We start from the raw sequence: 18,018 nt of genomic DNA on the forward strand, positions 1-18,018 counted from the left end.
CTCGTTTGTACCCCAGTGAATCGATTTGCTGGTTAGGTTCTTTTCTGTAATAAGATGAGACCTGCTACCCAAAAGTGATTATTTCAGTTTTGAGTACTTCTTCTGGGGTTGTGCTCTGAAGAGCTAGATGTCAATTAAGATTATTTCTTATTAGTGGAAATAAAATCATGTTATCTCCTTATAAAAGAATCTTTCTTTTCTTTCTCTAGGTGAGGAAGTAAGTTCAACTCAGAAAAAAGTTCATCCACTCATTAAGTGAAGAAATACAAAGATAGGGTCCTGAAAAGACCCCTGTTTTACCACAATTAAAATTGATCTGATCTGTGGGGTGTTATAAGGTGTCTTTCCTGTAGAACTGGCTCTCTGAGGTGGTATTAAGTTGCAAATTCTATCACAGTATTCAGAATTGAGTCTTTGTTAAGTATCAACATCCCACGCTAGAACTGACTTCCTGTCAATGGAAAAAAACAAAAAACAAAACAAAACAAAAACAAACAAACAAAAAAATGAAAGCATGCTCCTGAGGTTGCAGGGGCTATTATATTAGAATGAGGACTAGTCATGAAAGTGTGCATGGCCCCCTCTCCTCCTTTTTAAGAGACACGTTGATTGTGATCTGCTGTGCCATAGTGGGGAGGCTAATGGTGATGGTTATTCTTGCTTAGGGCCAGCACCGCTTTAAGTGTGTGTACTAAGGTTAGAAGAAATTTAGTGTGGTGGCTTAACATGGGCTTCAGACCAGCCTACCCTGCTCACTGGTATTCTCAAGGAACCCATCTCCTCATTCTTAGAGTTGGTTGATGATACCACTTATGTCCTTTGGCTGTTGTGTGGACAGAGTGTGTAAATATGTGTGCACTGTTAACAGTGAGTTCTATAGTGTGGCTCCTATCACCACCATCTTAGTTATTCATCAGTGTTCCTCCTGAAGAACCTGTGAGATAGATGCTATGGTTTTCTCCATTTCACATTTGATTAAAATAAATTGAAGAGATTCATTTTCTAGAAAGCAGTGAAACTCAGATTAGTAGACAGGCAGGCTGTGTACCAGGTCTCCGACAAGACTGAGCCTGTCAGCCAATCTTGGATCTAGGAGGAGACCGTGGGGGTTCTACCCCTCCCTGCTGAATTATTGGCTAATGATAGATTCTTGGGGAGGGACCGTTATTGTCTTCAGTTGTGTACCCAACAGTGGACCGATGAGATGTCACACAGATAGATACATGCAGATGGTCCTAGTTAAAACCAGTGAGTCAAAAAATAAAAACCCAAACAGAACAGCATGAATGTAGGAACGGGACTGTGTGGGAGAAAAAAGGGATGACCAATGGGGTAAGGGAGACCAGAGAGGCAATGTGTGTGTGTGTGTGTGTGTGTGTGTGTGTGTGTGTGTGTGTGCATGTGTGTGTGTTTGTGTGTGTGTGCACGCGTGTGTGTGCGTGTGTGCGTGTGTGTGCGCGTGTGTGCGTGTGTGTGTGTGTGTGCATGTGTGTGTATGCATATGTGTGTGTGTATGTGTTTGTATGCGTGTGTGTGCATGTGTGTGTATGCATGTGTGTGTGTGTGTGTGTATGAGAGAGAGAGAGAGAGAGAGAGAGAGAGAGAGAGAGAGAGAGAGAGAACCACGTGCACTATATAACATGTGAAATTGTTGCACAGATCAATTAAATACTACCTTATAAAGATACAGGGACTATAGAAGTATCTATGCGCCAAGGAGAGAGTCTTGGAAGAAACCAACTTGTTTTATTTTCTACCTTTAGATTTCTGAGCTGTGAGAAAATATACTTCTGTTGTTTAAAACAGGAGGAAGAAGAGGAGGAGAAGGAGGAAGGAGAAGAAGGATGAGGAGGAGAAATGGGGAGCGCAGGACAGGTTGAATCTAGTCTGTGGCTGTTCCTGGCTGTCCTCTCCTGCTTTTTCCCTGGCTAAGGAGGAAATGGTCCTCCCCTGGGATGTAATCCACAGCAGAGCAAAGGGGTCCACAGGAAGAGGAGAGTAAGAGGGCTGTCTTGTCCTAAGTGCTTGGACTTTCCCACGAGTTCTCCAGGGGAGTCCCTGTATTCTAATTTAAATTTTTTTTTTTTTTAAATTAAAAAGTATTTTCAGTGTATAGTTGGGCAAACCATGAATGGAGATCTCAAAAGCCCTGGACATCAGGGAAACTTGTGGTTTCTGTCCCTTCTTTCCTGAAGGAATTTTTGATAGCTTCTGTACGGGACTGAGGAATCACACACAATACTTTTAGTCCCCACTGATCCCACAGTTTCTGGTTAGCAGGGAGCTGATCAGGCATGAATGGACCATGTTTACCGCCAGTCTTCTTGCTGGGATGGCCTGTCCCTCAGATGGCATTGTGGGAAGCTGGAAGGACATAATCAAGGGCGTTGTGCCATCGTAGTGGGGCCAGTCCTCTCTGCACTGTTGCTTCTCTAGGTATTCGGTCACACCAGACTTGAGATATTTCTTGGGGAGGAAGGACCTAGAACGAGTTGAGTCCAGGTCGCCTCTCTCACAGAGAGTCTTCCTTGGTTCTGAACGAGGAGAGGAAATGGCTCTCTCACGTTCTGTCATGCAGCTGTTAAGGCAGTTCTCTGCAGGGAAGCCTGGGCCTCCCAGGATCTTACCTGTAATACCCACTCTCCAATTTACCCCCAGCATAGATCTTCTCCTAGAACATTCTGCATCTCTTATAACCCAGAAAAAATTCTCTCCAAATCAAACAAACCTCCCTGGATTTAGGGTGACGTCCTCATTTCCTCTTCTGTGTTGTAGCCCTGTCATGTCTGAGTGTGTTGTGTAAACGGACGTGGAGTTTCTGTCCTGTCAACTGATCCCAAATACCTGGCAGCCACTTCCCAAATTACTGTACAGAGGCTTATATTAATTATAAATATTTGGCTGATAGCTCAGGCTTATTACTAACTAGCTCTTACATTTGAATTCACCCATTTCTATTAATCTATTTATTGTAACATGGTCTGTGGCTTACAGGTCCTCTGGCATTTTGTTCCTTGGGTGGCTGGCTAGTGTCTCCCTCGACTCCTCCCTTCTTCCTCTGAGTCCTCAGTTTAATTGTACCACCTAACCTTATTCTGCCTTGCCATAGGCCAGAACAGCTTTATTATCAACCAATGAGAGGAATACATATTCACAGTGTACAGAAGGGATCATCCCACAGCAGTGTTGTAATTCTTATAGTATAAGAGTTCCTGGCCAGTGACGACTCTGTGCACCATAAGGTGACACTATTAGTGTGTTCTTCAGGTTTCAGTCATCCATGTGCCCTGTGACTGGTGATAAGGACACTAGGGCGGGTGTCACTCTAATTGCTTTATAAATATTTCATCTTTGTAGCTCTCTTTGTTTTCTCCTCTGATGAGCAATAGCTGGCGCGCTATAAAAACGAAGAAGTAACAAGGAGAGAAAAACACAACATTTGTTCATCCAAGTTCTGTGTGTCACAGGAGTTTTCAGAAATCCAGACCTACAGACTGAAGGAGAACTTGTTCTGCAGCTTGCTCGGGGGTGGACAGCTTGTGAAACATGATTGAGGAAGACAGTTTGCCTTGCTGGACCGGACCCAGCAGAACTCTCCAGATTCTCTTTAGTTTCCCTTGCAGCCCTCCTTCCTCCTAGGTTTCAGGAAGGCCCTGAAGGAAGAGGAATGATGGCTTTTCTGGCTAGTTGTTGATAATTTGACACAGACCTGAGCAAAGGGAAACCTCATTTGAGGAACTGCCTCCATCAGATTGGCCCATGGGCCTAGCTGTGGGCATTTGATTGATTAATGGGAGAGACTGCCCTTTGGCAGGTGGATTGGACGAGAAGGCAAGCTGAGCATGTCCCGGAAAGCAAGACAGTGCCCTGTGTTTCTTCATGGTGTCTGCTTCCGTGGCTTCCCTGACAATGAACTGTCAACTTTGAAGTGTAAAATAAAAACCATTTCCTTCCCAATTTACTTTTGGTCAGGGGATTGCTCTAGTAACAAGAAGCAAACAAAGATAGATAATCGTCCCCAGGAAGAAAGGCGAAGGGAGAGAATGACTTTCAAGGGTTGCCTTTGTAGGTTTGATGGAGAGAAGTTCTAGTGTCTGTGACTTGCTGAGGGAAGAGGATGCTTCATTTCTGTGGCCTGCTTCAGGGCACAAAGGGAGCAGAGAAGGGAGAACAGGGACCGAGGAATGGCAGTGACCTTCAGGCCTAAGTCTCCAGGGTGCAGAGCAACATACTTGGGGTGTGTTCCTCCGACCAGCACTGCCAGTGTTGGTCCAGCTTGCAGATGAGAGCAGAGGGACAGACATCATGTGACTTGTTGAGAGGCCTAGAGCTTTGGGCCAGCACCCAGGTCCATCTGTGGCCCCAGATAAACCTGTACCTATGTGGAGAATGAGACGCGAGGGGCCCAAGGGAAGGAGGAAGAGGTGGAGGCCAATGCAGAAGTGTGCTCCTGTGTCATCAGGTTGCCTTTGCTGCTGAGGATGACTGTTTTGTGTGTGAGGGCTATCAGATGGAGACCAGCACTCCCCACCAATCTGATGCAAACAACGTTCCTAGGCTGGGCGGAGAGTTCGGTGTCCCTGAGTGAGGCAGAGAGGGAAGTCTCATATATTGTTTTTTTGATCAGCAGGTTTGGAAACTTTGAGTGCTTGGCTGAAAGCTGGTGGAAAGACTGTGGTGTTTCCTGTGGCTGTCAGTCTGGCTTCTGAGATAGGGAATTGGGCCTTGGCTCTGCCTCTTACGTGGGAATGTGTGCATGTCACCGAGGGACAGGCTTATGGGGAGGAGGGGAGCAGCAGAGGAAAAGGGAATTTGAAAAGCAAATATCCACAAAACCAGAACAAGAGAGGAAGTGTGTGCAGTAGTTTGCAAAATAATGGACTTTCCAGTGGAAATGCTGATTCCCAAAGCCAGGGAGCCCAGAGTGAGGGGGAAGAGGCCCAGCAGCCCGCTTCAGTCTCATCCTGTTTTCCATTGAGCTTCTACAGGAGGAAAAGAATCTGGAATAGGCCCCTCTTACCTCTGAGCTGCTGGCTTCCTTTCTATTTCTGTCTAAGAAGACAACTGAATAGTTGCTGTTTGAAAAAAAAAATGCTGGAGGGCTTCTCTGCAAGAAACCTGGATTTTAAAACTAAGTCATTGGCTTGAATATTCCTTCACATTTTTAGCAGTCTCTTCATTTGTGTTTAAAGAGCCCGTGATTCATTCATTTGTTCTGGAAAACTTAGAGCAGTTTCAAGCCATGCCTGGAACTGCAGAGGTGAACAAGACAGGATTCCTACCCTTGGGCAACTGGCATAAACTGATAGTGCAAGGGTAGGGAAGAGGTCTGGTGTTGTGAAGTCCTTCTGAGCACCCAAGAACAGGTCTTTTGGAAGTCTCTAGCTCCCGAGGCTCTTCAGGAGCTGCGTTCTGTGGGGAGTGGCTGTGTACCGCTGGTGTGGAGGTCTGGGTGGGCCTTTCTGAAGCTGACGCAGAGCAGAAGGAAGAGACAACAGGCCAGCTCAGAAAACAGCACCTTTTTGATGAGGAGACAGACAGGAACCTTTGCCACAGATTTTCTTCCTCACCACACCCCAGCTGGCTGCAAAAGGGATTTGCCTGCTTCAAGCTCCACTGTCAGAAGGCGCCGTGAATGGACTGTTGCTGATCTTAAGGGAAAACCAGCCTGGCATATACCCACTGTGGGGCATAGAGGTGGGGAACAGGGATGGTTGTTGAAAGCAGGCTGTGCAGGGTTTGGTCCAAGTCTGGAGTCTCCTTCACACAATGAAAGCCGGAAGTAAGGTGCTCAGGTTCAAGATAACCACAAATAAAAGTATTCTTTTATCATTTTATCTCCTAATTTGTACCCAAGAAGCTGTAGTTAACAGAATTTTGACTGTATTCTGTAAGTTGGAAATAATTACATGGAAGATTTGGGAGGCTTTCCTGGAGACCGTCTCTCCAGCAGGTGATGATAATTCAGTATGGACTTAGGAAAAAAATGTTTTCTGCTGTGTTCCGTTGATTTCTGCCCAAATCTATCCAGCAGCTCTCTTTTCTTGAGAAATCAGGGAGGCAAACAGCCTCGATTCATTATTTCCTAATATCCCGTGAGAAGTCAGTGCCACAAAATAATGGTCTGTGAAAAAAAATCTGGACAGATACACTTGCACATATTGTAGATTGGATATGGAAAATTTTACAGGACACGTGTTATTGTAGAGTCCTGAGAAGTCCTGCAGTAGCTCCCCCTTACTGCCCTTTAAAGAATACTATGGCAACTTCATCATGGGCTGTTGACTCAGGCAGGTGTAGCCTGTGTTCTGACTGGCTGGGCCGATATGTGGATGTGAGACATAGGACACGTTGTCTGGTCTGTAATGGTACCTTTTCCAGAACATTGTTAGGACAAGTATACAGTGCATATAGCAGTTATTAGTAGCTACTATTTGCTCCAGTGTTTACCAAGATCCTGACTCTCTTCTTTACAATTTCTTTTCTCTTTCTGGCATTGCATTCATAAATATCTCAGAGAAGTCATGTTGTGTGAGAGATTCTAGAGTGAGACTAATTCCTGAAATCCAAGCATGACTTCAGTTAGCGGTCCCAGAGTGGAGAAACAGCTCCTAAGCCCTGAGGACTAGGTGATGTTGGAACTCTACAGCTGGAGAAACCAAGTCAATTACTACTGGGTAGCAAGCTTTAGTTGTATAACCGGGCTATGTTTTATGATAGTCATCGATGAAAAGATAATAACTCAGGGCAGTAAACAGGAGTAAGGTTCAATTACAAGTCATAGAACCCTTGCTCAAACTTACAGCAAAACAGGGAATTCATTTGTTCCTGTATCTAGGAAGGGTATTAGCATTGGCAAGTGATGGAAACCGGAAACTTGGCAGTGAAGACCCAGACCTGACACCCTCTTTGCTACCCTTGCTTTCATTGGCTGCTGCCCTTCTCGCCTTTACACAGACTCTTGACTCACATGAAGTTACCCAGGTCTTCGGACAGCTTTAGCTTCTCCGTCCTTGGTAGGAAGAGAAAGGACCCTTTTCTCTCACACCTCATGGGCAGTCACCAGAAACAGACTTCTTCGGGTCCCAGCTGTTCATGGTGCCAGCCACTGGTGTCAGAGACATGGCCCAAATATAAATATCCCTGGTCAGACAGTAGCCATTGGGTGGGGCCTCCTTCCCCAAAGGAGCAGTAGTGTCAGGGATGGACAGAGTTCCCTACAGCTGTGTGTGACGGAGAGTGTTTGGGTTAGATACTGTCCTTACCTGTTTCGTAGGTGTTCATTTTTTCTTTCACATTGAATTCATTTTCCTATTAGCTTTTAGCAGTTTAAAAAACACATATATTTCTTCAACCCATTCTCACTTTATGTCTCATCTCCCTCTTATACACTTGAGACTATCAATGTCCACTTGTAAAGCTAGTCTGTATAATGAGTGCTTTCAAAAGTTCAAAAGTGAGATTAGCATCAACCTCCTTTAGTGCCCTAGTTCTTAATCAGCACCCTGCGGCCGCCAAGGGGCAGTTGGCAGTGCCTGAAGACATTTTGTTATTTCATGATGGAGGTGCTGCTGGCCTCTGGTGGGCAGGGGTGGGGAGCACTGTCAGCCGCCCACAGTGCACTGATACGCACGTTTGTCAAGGACCATGTGGTCCCAAATGCCCGTGGTTTGATGCTGTGGTTGAGAAACCCTGCAGCAGTTGCTTTGTGAGACTAGAAATTTTCCTGACTAGATGTGTCACTCTAAATTGTGTGGAGTTTGAAGTTCTTGTCTTTTTTTTTTTCTTTTCCTCTTCATTTTTTTTTATTTTGAGACAGGGTTTCCCTGTGTAGCTCTGGCTGTTCTGGAAATCACTCTGCAGACCAAACTGGCCTTGAACTCTCAGAAATCTGCTTGCCTCTGCCTCTTGAATGCTGGGATCAAAGGTGTGCACCACAACCACTCACCCGGCCTAAAACTTATCTGTCTGTCTGTCTGTCTGTCTGTCTGTCTGTCTCTCCCTCCCTCCCTCCCTCCCTCCCTCCCTCTCTCCCTCCCTCCTTTCTTTCTGCATGTATGCCTGCACACCAGAAGAAGGCATCATATCTCATTATAGACGGTTGTGAACCACCGTGTGGTTGCTGGGAATTGAACTCAGGACCTCTGGAAGAACAGTCAATTTCTTAACCTCTGAGTCATCTCTCTAGCCCTCGTATTTCTTTTAAAAGAGCTTTTGCTTGTGATTTTTCCCCCTTGATTGTAAGCCTGTATGATTAGGGCCAGGGACGGACCTCATTGGGCAGGGTGCTTGCTTAATACCATGAAACTCTGAGTTTCACTTCCAGCACTACACAATGTGGTTCAGCAGTTCAAGGTCATTCTTGGCTACATCGTGAATTTGAAGCCAGCCTGGGCTACATGAGGCCTTACCTATTTATAAATAAGTGTATGAGCATTATTTTTATGTTTTGTATATTCTTATCAATCAATAAACGTTTTTCATCAATATGACTGACAGGCATGCTTTATGATTTTGATTTTCATCCCTCTTATTACCTCATTGTGTGTGTATCAATCATGCATCTCTTCTTCAAGAGATTGCTTTGTTCATTTTCTTTAGGCTATGAAAGTGTATTCCTAATAAACTCAGGAGAGATTATCGTCAAGGGCTGTTGGGTCCTCTTTGTTGCAGGCCCTTTCTCAGGTTGTTACTTGACTTAAGCCCCCATTGTGGTTTTTGAGTGCAGAGCTGTTTCAGCTCCTCTCTAGGAAGCCGTTCCTTATGCTCCCCATTTTTGGTGTTACAGTCATCGGTTTCCCTGGGTCTAAATGACAGGAATTATTTTCCTGCAGCTCTTGAGAACAGAGTCTTCGCATCCCAGTGTCACTGGAGTTGATTCCTTCTGAGGCCTCTCACGTGGGCTTACCGCCTCACATGTTTTTTCCTGTGTGCCTGCCTCAGTCAGGCCTCTTTCTTGTCCGGATGCCAGCCATGCTGGATGTAAGCTCTTCTCCAAATCTCATTTTACTTCATCACCTACCTGTTCCTAAGTCTTGTCTCCACTTACAGTCACATCCTGAGGTCTTGGGGGTTAGGACCTCATCAGAGGAACCAGCATGGAGGGTTCACAGTCCATTACAGTTGCCATAGAAAAGGCTTCTCTTCCTCAGAATGTGGAAACGTTTGGAAGAAATAATTTAAACTCACCAAGATTTAGTGTTTTCATTATTCGCAGTAAATGACAACTCCCATGGCACAGAGTTGTGACAAAGAGTAAGTAGAAGAATGTACTCAGCTTTGAGTCCTCAGCCCTCGTCCACCGTTCCCTTCTGACACCTGTCCTCTACCGTTCGTGATGACAAATCAAGATGCTGGAAAGAAGATTTTCTGTTCAAGTTTCCATCGTATTGCAGGGCAACACTAGGTAATAGCACACTTCCTCTCATGGCAAGTAAATAGCCGCTGTTATTACAGAGACATAACTGCTCATGGTTGCTGTCAGCAGCATTTACATAAGAGGAAAGGCTGCGTGTGCACACTGATTCAGTTTCTCCCTTTCCTCACCTTCTCCTGAAAGCTTACGTATTCCACAGTGTTCCCTAGGGCTCTCTAGGCCTTCCTTTTTGACGTTCTGGGACCTAAGAATGACCATCGGGTCACAGATAGAGATGGAATCAAACTGTAGAACCAACCTCCACTGTATGTGGTCCGTTGGGACCCTCCAGTGTGGGGGATGCATATTCCACTCTCGGCCCCATGGACTTCCATGTTAGGCACTGTTTATCCATATGATTTGTCAAAAAGGATGTCTTTTGTGAAATATGTTTCAGAGGAGAAACAGAGGCAGGGCTCAGCAAGTCTGGGACTCACAGCTCTGACTGAGGCTGGGTGACAGACCCTGTCCCGACTGTATCATCACTGCATCACTGTATCACTGCATCGCTGCATCGCTGCATTGTTGTAGAGTAGGGGTGTGGCTAGTCGACTTTTAGGCACTTAGAAGTGCGTGCACTAGACAGTTTACAAGGCATGGTTTCCCTTCTTTTAACTGAGCCAGGCTTTCAGAGGTTTCAGTCCACAGTCAGTTGGCTCTGTTGCTTCTATACTGTTGTGAGGCAGAGCATCATGGTGGAACAAGCTTGCTCACACCAGGAAGGCCGGAGTGGGAGGAGAGAGAAAGGGCAGGAGAGGGCAAGTGAGTGGGAGGGAGGAGACTAGGTATAACCTTCATGGTATAACTTCCAAGTCATGCCTCACTTCTCTCTCCAGGCCCCCCCTCTTCTTCACTATCTCCCCAATAGTGCCACAGCTGGGGACTGTGATCCTGGCACCCAAGGCTGTGGTTATTTAAAGCCTAGCAAATAATAAGATGGTATGAGTCTGTTGGGAATAGAATGATGGAGCTCTGAGAACAAAGGATTTTCGAACCCAGTCTGTCTGCCATGAGACTTCTTGAGGTACAGGGCAGTAACCTCAAACATGAAAGCTAGAGAGTTCTAGGAAGATGGGGTAGGCCTCAGAGTGAACGGAGGCAGCTTTCTGTGGGAGCCCCTTCCTCTTTCTATAGCCCGAGCCAAAAGGAAATGGGAACCACTCAACCTTTTAAAAACAAGGCTAGTGGCCCCCTGTTGGCCCTCTCCATAGTCGTTATTATAAAGCCACTTTCTGTCACCAGGACTAATGTCTATGAGTAGGTCAGAGTAAAGGAGAGAAGAGTTGAGGTAGGCCCTTCCCTCTGCTCCTTCATGTTCTTGTCCCATGTTCTACCCTGTCCTCCACTGTCTGGTTCTTTCACTGTGATGAATTGGAAAGTAAGACAGACATCTAGTTAGGAATTGAGTGATTTCTGTCCCCTATCTTAGAAACAGGACTTAAGGAGACTTTCAGGGATAGAATAGACCTACCAGTATATGTGTAATAAAACCACATATAACTAAGATGTGACCCTTAGTAACTGACCTTCTAGTAAGAAGAGACTCTATCTCACATACCCAAGCATAAGCAAGCTATTGAATGTGTGTGCTAAGGTCACAGACTCTTAGTATTACACATGGAATAAAGTGAATATAGCAGGCAAGCAGGGCATTTTAGAATTCTCCACCCACTCCTGGATGACTCCAGAGATTTACAACTACCTTGGAAGGCAGTGGTTAGGATGTCTAGCCAGCTGCATAGGCTGTTTCCCCTATTGTTTCTGCCCTCAGTGATCCTCAGATTTCAGTCTGAGTAAGAATTATTATACCAGACTGTTCATGATGATTGCATTAACTGGGCAATGTCAGGAAACCTGCACATTCCTTGGGAGATGTGGGCTGTGATAAGCTCCGTTTTTCCTTTGTTGGTAGATCTCGTGAAAGGTTAGTCATGAAGCAGATGGGGTCATCTGCCAGCCACAAATGACAATGTGACCTGGGTATGTAAGTGCACGTGAGGTGGGTCTTCCTTTAGGGTGTTCTAGCATGCTGGGAGGAGCTGACAAGTGTCAAGTGTCACACATGCTTTGCCCGGGGGAGCAAAGGGCACCAGGAGACCAAACTTGTTGGGTTGAGACTTCCAAAGTATATTTCCATCTGGAAATTGGAATCGGGGCAGTGTGGCCTTTGTGTTGATACTTGCTGCCAAGCCAGTAAGACTGTTCTCCTGTGTAGTTCTAGTGGTACTGCCCTGTTCTCCTGACCAGCAGTGACCCCCCTCACAGGGTTTGCTGCCTCAGAATCTCTCCTGATTAAGGGGAGCCGCTAACTTTTAGTAGTGAGGAGTGGTCTGAGATGCTGCCAACCCTGTGGCCATGCACTGGGTAGAGTTCTGGCAGAGGTCTTACCTTTGTCAAGTGTCAGAAAGCCAAAGCTACTGCGATACTGCCCAAATCACCCTCTGGAGCAGTGGAGATGGTGTGTAGATAGGCCAGGAGGACTTCCTGTGGGGAGGGGGGGATGTGGGAAGAGTTGCTCACTCCACAGTTGTGGCTCCAGGGTGCTTCCCTGCCTGCTCCTGCTGCTGTCACCTCAGGGAGAGCCCATGAGGACTAGCTGGCCCCGGAAGGAAGCCAGGGAAGTCCCCAGCTTCCTCCTTTCAATGGCTGCTTTGTGCATGCTGCTCTCCGCCTCCCACGGAAGACTCTGGAGAGACCTGAGATTGTGTGCTCACCTGTTCAGCAGGTTTTCCTCCCAGGAATAAAGGCCGGTTAAAGTGGGGAGAAAACAAGGCCAGCCTTTGATTCCTAGAAGGTTAAGTCATTTCTTCCTGTGTAATTGTAGACACAGGTTTCGTGGAGAGGTGGAGGGGTGCTCAGTGCACTCTTATTTCTGCGATCTAGTGTCGGGACCCCCAGGATCAGGTGTTCTTCGTTCTGAATCCAGTTACGTGATATGCACACAGCCTGTGTTCATGTCAGAGCATTTTTCTTCCCTTTCATTCTAGGCCTTGTGTGTGGATGAGGATCCTCAGTTGAAGTGATTTGGGGCTGATACGGTTTGTGTCCTGAATATCCTCAAGTATTCAAGCGGGGCAGAGACCATGCAGAGCCAGGCCCATCCTTAGCTTAGGCTGGAGTAGAATGAGACACGAATTATTTAATAAGCCCCTATTGTATTCAACTCTGAGCAGTTTTAAACAAAACGAGACAGAACTTGGTATTGTTTTAATAATTATTTCTTCCGGATATCACCCTAGAAAATGTTAAGTTACTCAAACATAATGCACACCATTATGAATAAATAGCTGCACACGAGCAGGTACTTCTGGCCCAGAACTCATGAACCAATGGTAAAAGAGAGAGTGTGCAGGGCATGTTATGAACCAACTGCTCCCTGAAGCTTTCTTTTTCTTCTTTTGCCTGGTCTTAATTGGTTTCAGGGACTTGCCTATTTTAGGATTATTCCAGGAATGTTTCTGCCTCAGGGTTACTTTTTCCTAGTCCAGGGAGTGATTTCTTGGCTGGCCACAGGGCCTGCTTAACTCAAACTCTGCAGCCTCAGTCAGGCTTTCCCTTCACTTCCTGTTTGCAGCTGTCATCCCTTTGTGTACCCCATGTCCTTGCCACCTCGAAATCACCAACACCAGTATGTGCTGGTGAGTCCCCACCTGTTCTTTTGTCTCTGGTTGGTACCTAACACCTAGGTCTGCACCTGTATCCTCAACACAGAAACGCCAGTCTGGCACCTAATGGAGGTGCAGTATGATTTGTGGATGAAAGATTAAACCACTGCTCTGTGGGTTTGTCCTTGCTGGGCGCCACTGATTAGCACCACAACAAGCTTTCTAATTATCCTTAGCCAGGAGGAGCAATAGCTTTGTTAGGGTTTACCTCATTTGCTGGTCAGCTCACTGATGCTAATTACTCAAACAACTGCTGGTATCACTGAGGTGTCACCATTAACTCTGCCGTCCCTGTCATCACTATGGTGTGCTGTTCATGGGCCGTGGAAATCAGAATAGACAAGGCTTTTGTTGGTCTGATAAAGAACCAAAGACATGTTTGATTAAAGTCTTCAAGTAGACTTGTATTCCTGAAAAAAAAAAAAAAAAGGCCAAGACCCACAGAAAAAGGGCAGTTCGGACAGTATATAAGGAAGGGAACATGTGCCTTTCCGTCATTATGCTTAGCAATGAGAAAAATGCAAGCTAAAAAGTACATTGAGCTGTGGGTTTTTCAGCCTGTCAAGGTGTTCAGGCTGGCACACACTCCATCTGTTGGTGAGGCTGTGAGCACGCAGGCAGCCTCAGGCATTGCTGGAGGGAGGTGCAAGTTGGTAGAACCTTACAGAGGGACTTTGGAGATGCCAGTCAAAATTTCGACAGTATAATCTCTTTGGCCCAGCACTTTCACTTCTGTGACTCTGTTATAAGGATAAATTTTTACATGTGCAAAATTATATATGCATGGTTTTATGCCTTGTAGGCTTGTTTGTAACACCAAAGGTAAGAGAGAAATCCCAGGATCCACCCACTGCAGGGACCTGGCTCGTCAGGGAGGGCACACCCTGATGACCAGCTGTGAAAAGAATGAGTATACTCAGTGTTGTCTTGCCTCTGTGTGGTAATGGAGACCTGGAAGATGCACTACGTTAAAAAGGGTATAGGATGCTGCCTTTGTAGAAGGAAAAGGGGAAATGCCAAAATAGAGTTTTCTGTTTGTTTTCCATGCATGAGGACATTCTGAAGGAGAGCACCAAGAACCAATAACTGAACAGCTTGTTCAGGTTAGGGCAAAGGGCTGTTGGGAGGGGTGACATTTGGGGAGTCTCCCTAATGTATATTCATACACACAGTAGATCACAGCACTGCTTTATCAATTGAATAGTCAGTGAGATAAAGAAATGGAGAGGCAGGAGAGGAAAATCATTACTTCCTTTGCGGCAGAATTCAAGGCTCTTCTGGAAGCTCCCAGGCCACCTGTGTGTGCATTCTCCCTCTGGAAGACTGGCCTTGGTGAGGGTGGTGGGGGGAGTGTGAGCATGGGTGAACTCCTGGGGAATTTCTCCTTCCTCACGATATCCTGGTTGCTATAGCTCAGATCTATTTGTGACACACAGAAAATGCTTTAAATAAAAGCTACTTCCTGGCCATGACTTCCTGGGCAATGTGTTCTTCCGGAGACGGTTGAGCGCCAAGGTTTACATGCAGTCTGGGCGAGATCCCTGCTCCATTGAGGGCAGGGCTCCATCCCGCGTGGTAAGGGGCTGCTGCTTTGCTCCTGAAAACCTGGCAAGCCGAACCCGCAGGGCAGCGCCTGCTGGAGGCTTCGCCTCCAGTCCTTTAGCACAGACTCCATCTTTCATTGGGGACTTGTGGTGGTGTTGACTGTGCCCCTGTGGCTTCAGTCTCCAGGCACCAAGGGGAGCATTTCTCACACACCATTGAAAACAGGAAGTGATGAAGCAAATTCGCCTTGCATCCGCGCTGAGCTGCTGCTTTCTTTTTGTCATTCCTCATTAGGTATAGACACGTGTGACCGTCCACGCAGTAGGATCCCCGTTTCCACCGGCTTCGGACTTCCTTGGTTGCACAATGCCGCCGCCTGCGGATATCGTGAAAGTGGCCATAGAATGGCCTGGAGCCTACCCTAAACTCATGGAGATTGACCAGGTGAGTAAGGCAGGCAGGACCAGAGGGTTCACAACAGTTTTCCTCTCCATGTTGAGGAGTTGGAGACTTTGGAGACCTCTTCTTCCTTCTCTAAAGGGCTGTAAAATCTGGGCAGTAATTACCGCTGCAGTCAGTGCAGCAGATACAGTGGCTGGGGCTTTTGCAGTCTTGCCCCATCTGCTGGACTGTGTCAGTGCTGGGTTCCTGTCTGAAGCAGTAGTGATACCACTCAGAGGGACACACTGGGCTCTGAGCATTAGGACAGATGGGCTGTCCCATCCTACCTGCGGGCACTCATGGGTGGGCAGATTGTTGTAATATGGACAACGTAAAACTTACTTTAAAACACTTATTTATCTCCAGAAGAACCAACAAGTATTTTGTTGTAGTAACAGCTTCATAATAAAATTAGCACAGAGGGGCTTGGTCTTGGATCCCAGTCAATCGTAGTTTTATTACTGGTATAAAATTCACTGAGTGTCTAGCACATTATCTGGAATATAATACAGAACCAGAAAACATACACCGAATGAAAAAATATCCAGGGGGTTCATAAGAATCATTTCACTTGTGAGCCTGGATGCCTGACAAGTCATGTGATATGGCTCTCGTTCTTTGATTACAGATTGCCCAGGAAAGTTGGTCTCTTCTCATTTCACTGAAATCATTCTGGAACAAGTGATTGGAAGAGAGATGAGACTTAATTTACACTTACAGGGTTCAAGAAGCATAGTGGTGGTCTATATTTTCCATTAGAATACCATGGCAACTCTAACCATTATATTCTTGATACTATTTTATAATTATACCCACAGTTCTTTTTCTGGTCAGATTTTATTATCAGGTTGAAGATCACTGCAAAAGTGATGTGGCGTTGTGTGGATTCAAAGGAGTAATCAAAACAAACTCCACAGGTCAAACCAGAATAAGCAGACTTGAACTTGCATGCAAGAAACGTTACATTGTGCAGACTGTTAAAAACTGGCCATCAGAGCAGCAAGCGCCTCACCGTCATGTTAGCTGTCCTCTGAGGTCACTGGAGCAACAGCTCCTGCAAGTAAAGCACACGTGCCCCATAGCTTTGTGCAGGCGGCAGGCAGCCAGCATCACCCTCTTCACGTCAGGTTTGCATAGCACTGGTCACCTTTTACCTTTCAAGAAGGCGGTCTGGTGGTATTTGACTTAGACTCAATGTGGTCGGGACTAGGTATGGTCGGCCCAAAGAATGACAGCTGAAGTAGACGCTGCCCTGTCACTCCCAGCAGTCCTGTGCTCTGCTGAGGCCGGGATCTCGGTCCATCCTGCCTTGTTGCTTTGCTTCATCAGCGTGTGGGCCTCAGGAACAGCTGCTTGGGCCTTAGAAATGCAGATTCTCAGGTATTACCTAGGCCACTGACCCAGATGTGCATGGTAACAAGATTCCCGGGCTATCCTTGCTCATAGCTGAGTGACAAGTAGTACCTGAGTCAGGGTGCGCATTAGAATCACTAAAGCCACCGGTTTACTCTAAGAGACTCTCATTTACTGATCCTGATGAACTCTTCAGTTTTGATTTAACCGTGGTTGGTGGAATTTGTGGTTGTCTGTGTTAAGGCAGCCTTTGATACATATTCCAGCTGCCCAGGGAATCAGCGTAGTGTTCTCTGCTTTGGGGATGGTCTTTGCTGTGTGTATGAGTTTCAACAATTTTTTAAAAAAAAATATTATTTTTTTTGAGACAGCGTTTCTCTGTGTAGCTTTGGAGCCTATCCTGGAACTCACTCTGTAGACCAGGCTGGCCTCAAACTCACAAGAGATCTGCCTGCCTCTGCCTCCCGAGTGCTGGGATTAAAGGCATGCACCACCACACCAGGCCCAAGTTTCAACAATTTTTAAAGAAAATAATCTTTTACTTTGGAACAATTTTAGGTTTATTAAAATTGCAAAGGTTCTATGCTTTTACATTTATCTCCTTGTATTTAGTGTTCCCTAACCATTAACATCGTCACATAATTTCAGGTACTTGGTCCATAATCACACAACATACAGTGTATAGTCCATGTTCCTATCTTATCAGTTGTCCCAGTAAAGCTATTTATAGCCATTTTTTAATCATGATCACAAGATCACATACTACATTTATTATTATACCTCTTTGGTCTCCATTGTCTGAAATAATTCTTTAGTCATTTCTGACAGCTGTTTTGGAAAGCACATTTATGGAAAGTACTTCAGTTTGGGGCTCTGTGGTACATCTTATCTATTAGATTTGAGTTTTGCACTTTGGGCTAACGTACCAGAGAAATGGTATTGTGTCCTTTTCAGGGTGACATGTCAGGGAGCTCTCATGTGGCTTTGTTTCATTCTTGTTCACTATTCCAGTGCTGTGGATGAGAACATGGGAGCTCAGAGAAGCTTCCTTACTTGCCAGTCAGTGATGGACCAGGACATGACTATAGGCTTCCTTTCCTAAGACTTAACTTTTAAATGGCTGTCTAAATTATGGTCCTCCTGGCAATTCCATATGGAGGCAGACTCAGAATGAGGAACCCAGGCTCTTCCTGCCTGGCTGGATCACAGCCCATCCACAGCAGTCAGTGTGGCTATCAGATGCTGTTTCCTGATAAAATGAAAACTTGGCATGAGACTTGGAAATATTTGCACATGAACTGAATAGTTGAAAGGATGACTACCTGGAGTTTCTCCTGCTTTTCTGTATCATTTGATAAGGATCATACTGTCTGCCTCTTGCCCATTGAATGCTAGCAGAAATGTTGGAAAGCACATTGTTAGTGGATGACTAACAGGGTTTTCACTAACAGGGTTTTTTAGAGTTTGGGTTAGGTCTTGCTGTTCTGTGGTCTTCCTCCTACCACACCATGCTGTCATTGTCTCAACTCTGAGCAGAGGTTCCTGAACTTGTGCTAGAATCATCAAGGAGGTTTATACAATGTGCCGTGGCTAGCTGCA

At 45.8% G+C, this 18,018-nt stretch overlaps 1 protein-coding gene across 1 annotated transcript in view; it reads left to right on the forward strand.

Moving 5' to 3' along the window:
* Window positions 1-14,991: 14,991 nt before the first annotated feature.
* The window catches only part of Elmo1 (engulfment and cell motility 1), a 434,336-nt gene continuing 431,309 nt past the window's right edge, over window positions 14,992-18,018 (forward strand). Inside the window, 1 exon segment of the mRNA XM_028855855.2 lies at window positions 14,992-15,069. Within this exon segment, the coding sequence (XP_028711688.1) occupies window positions 14,992-15,069 (78 nt within the window).

This window comes from Peromyscus leucopus, chromosome 5 (genome assembly GCF_004664715.2).
Source record: "Peromyscus leucopus breed LL Stock chromosome 5, UCI_PerLeu_2.1, whole genome shotgun sequence".
Taxonomy (NCBI): Eukaryota; Metazoa; Chordata; class Mammalia; order Rodentia; family Cricetidae; genus Peromyscus; species Peromyscus leucopus.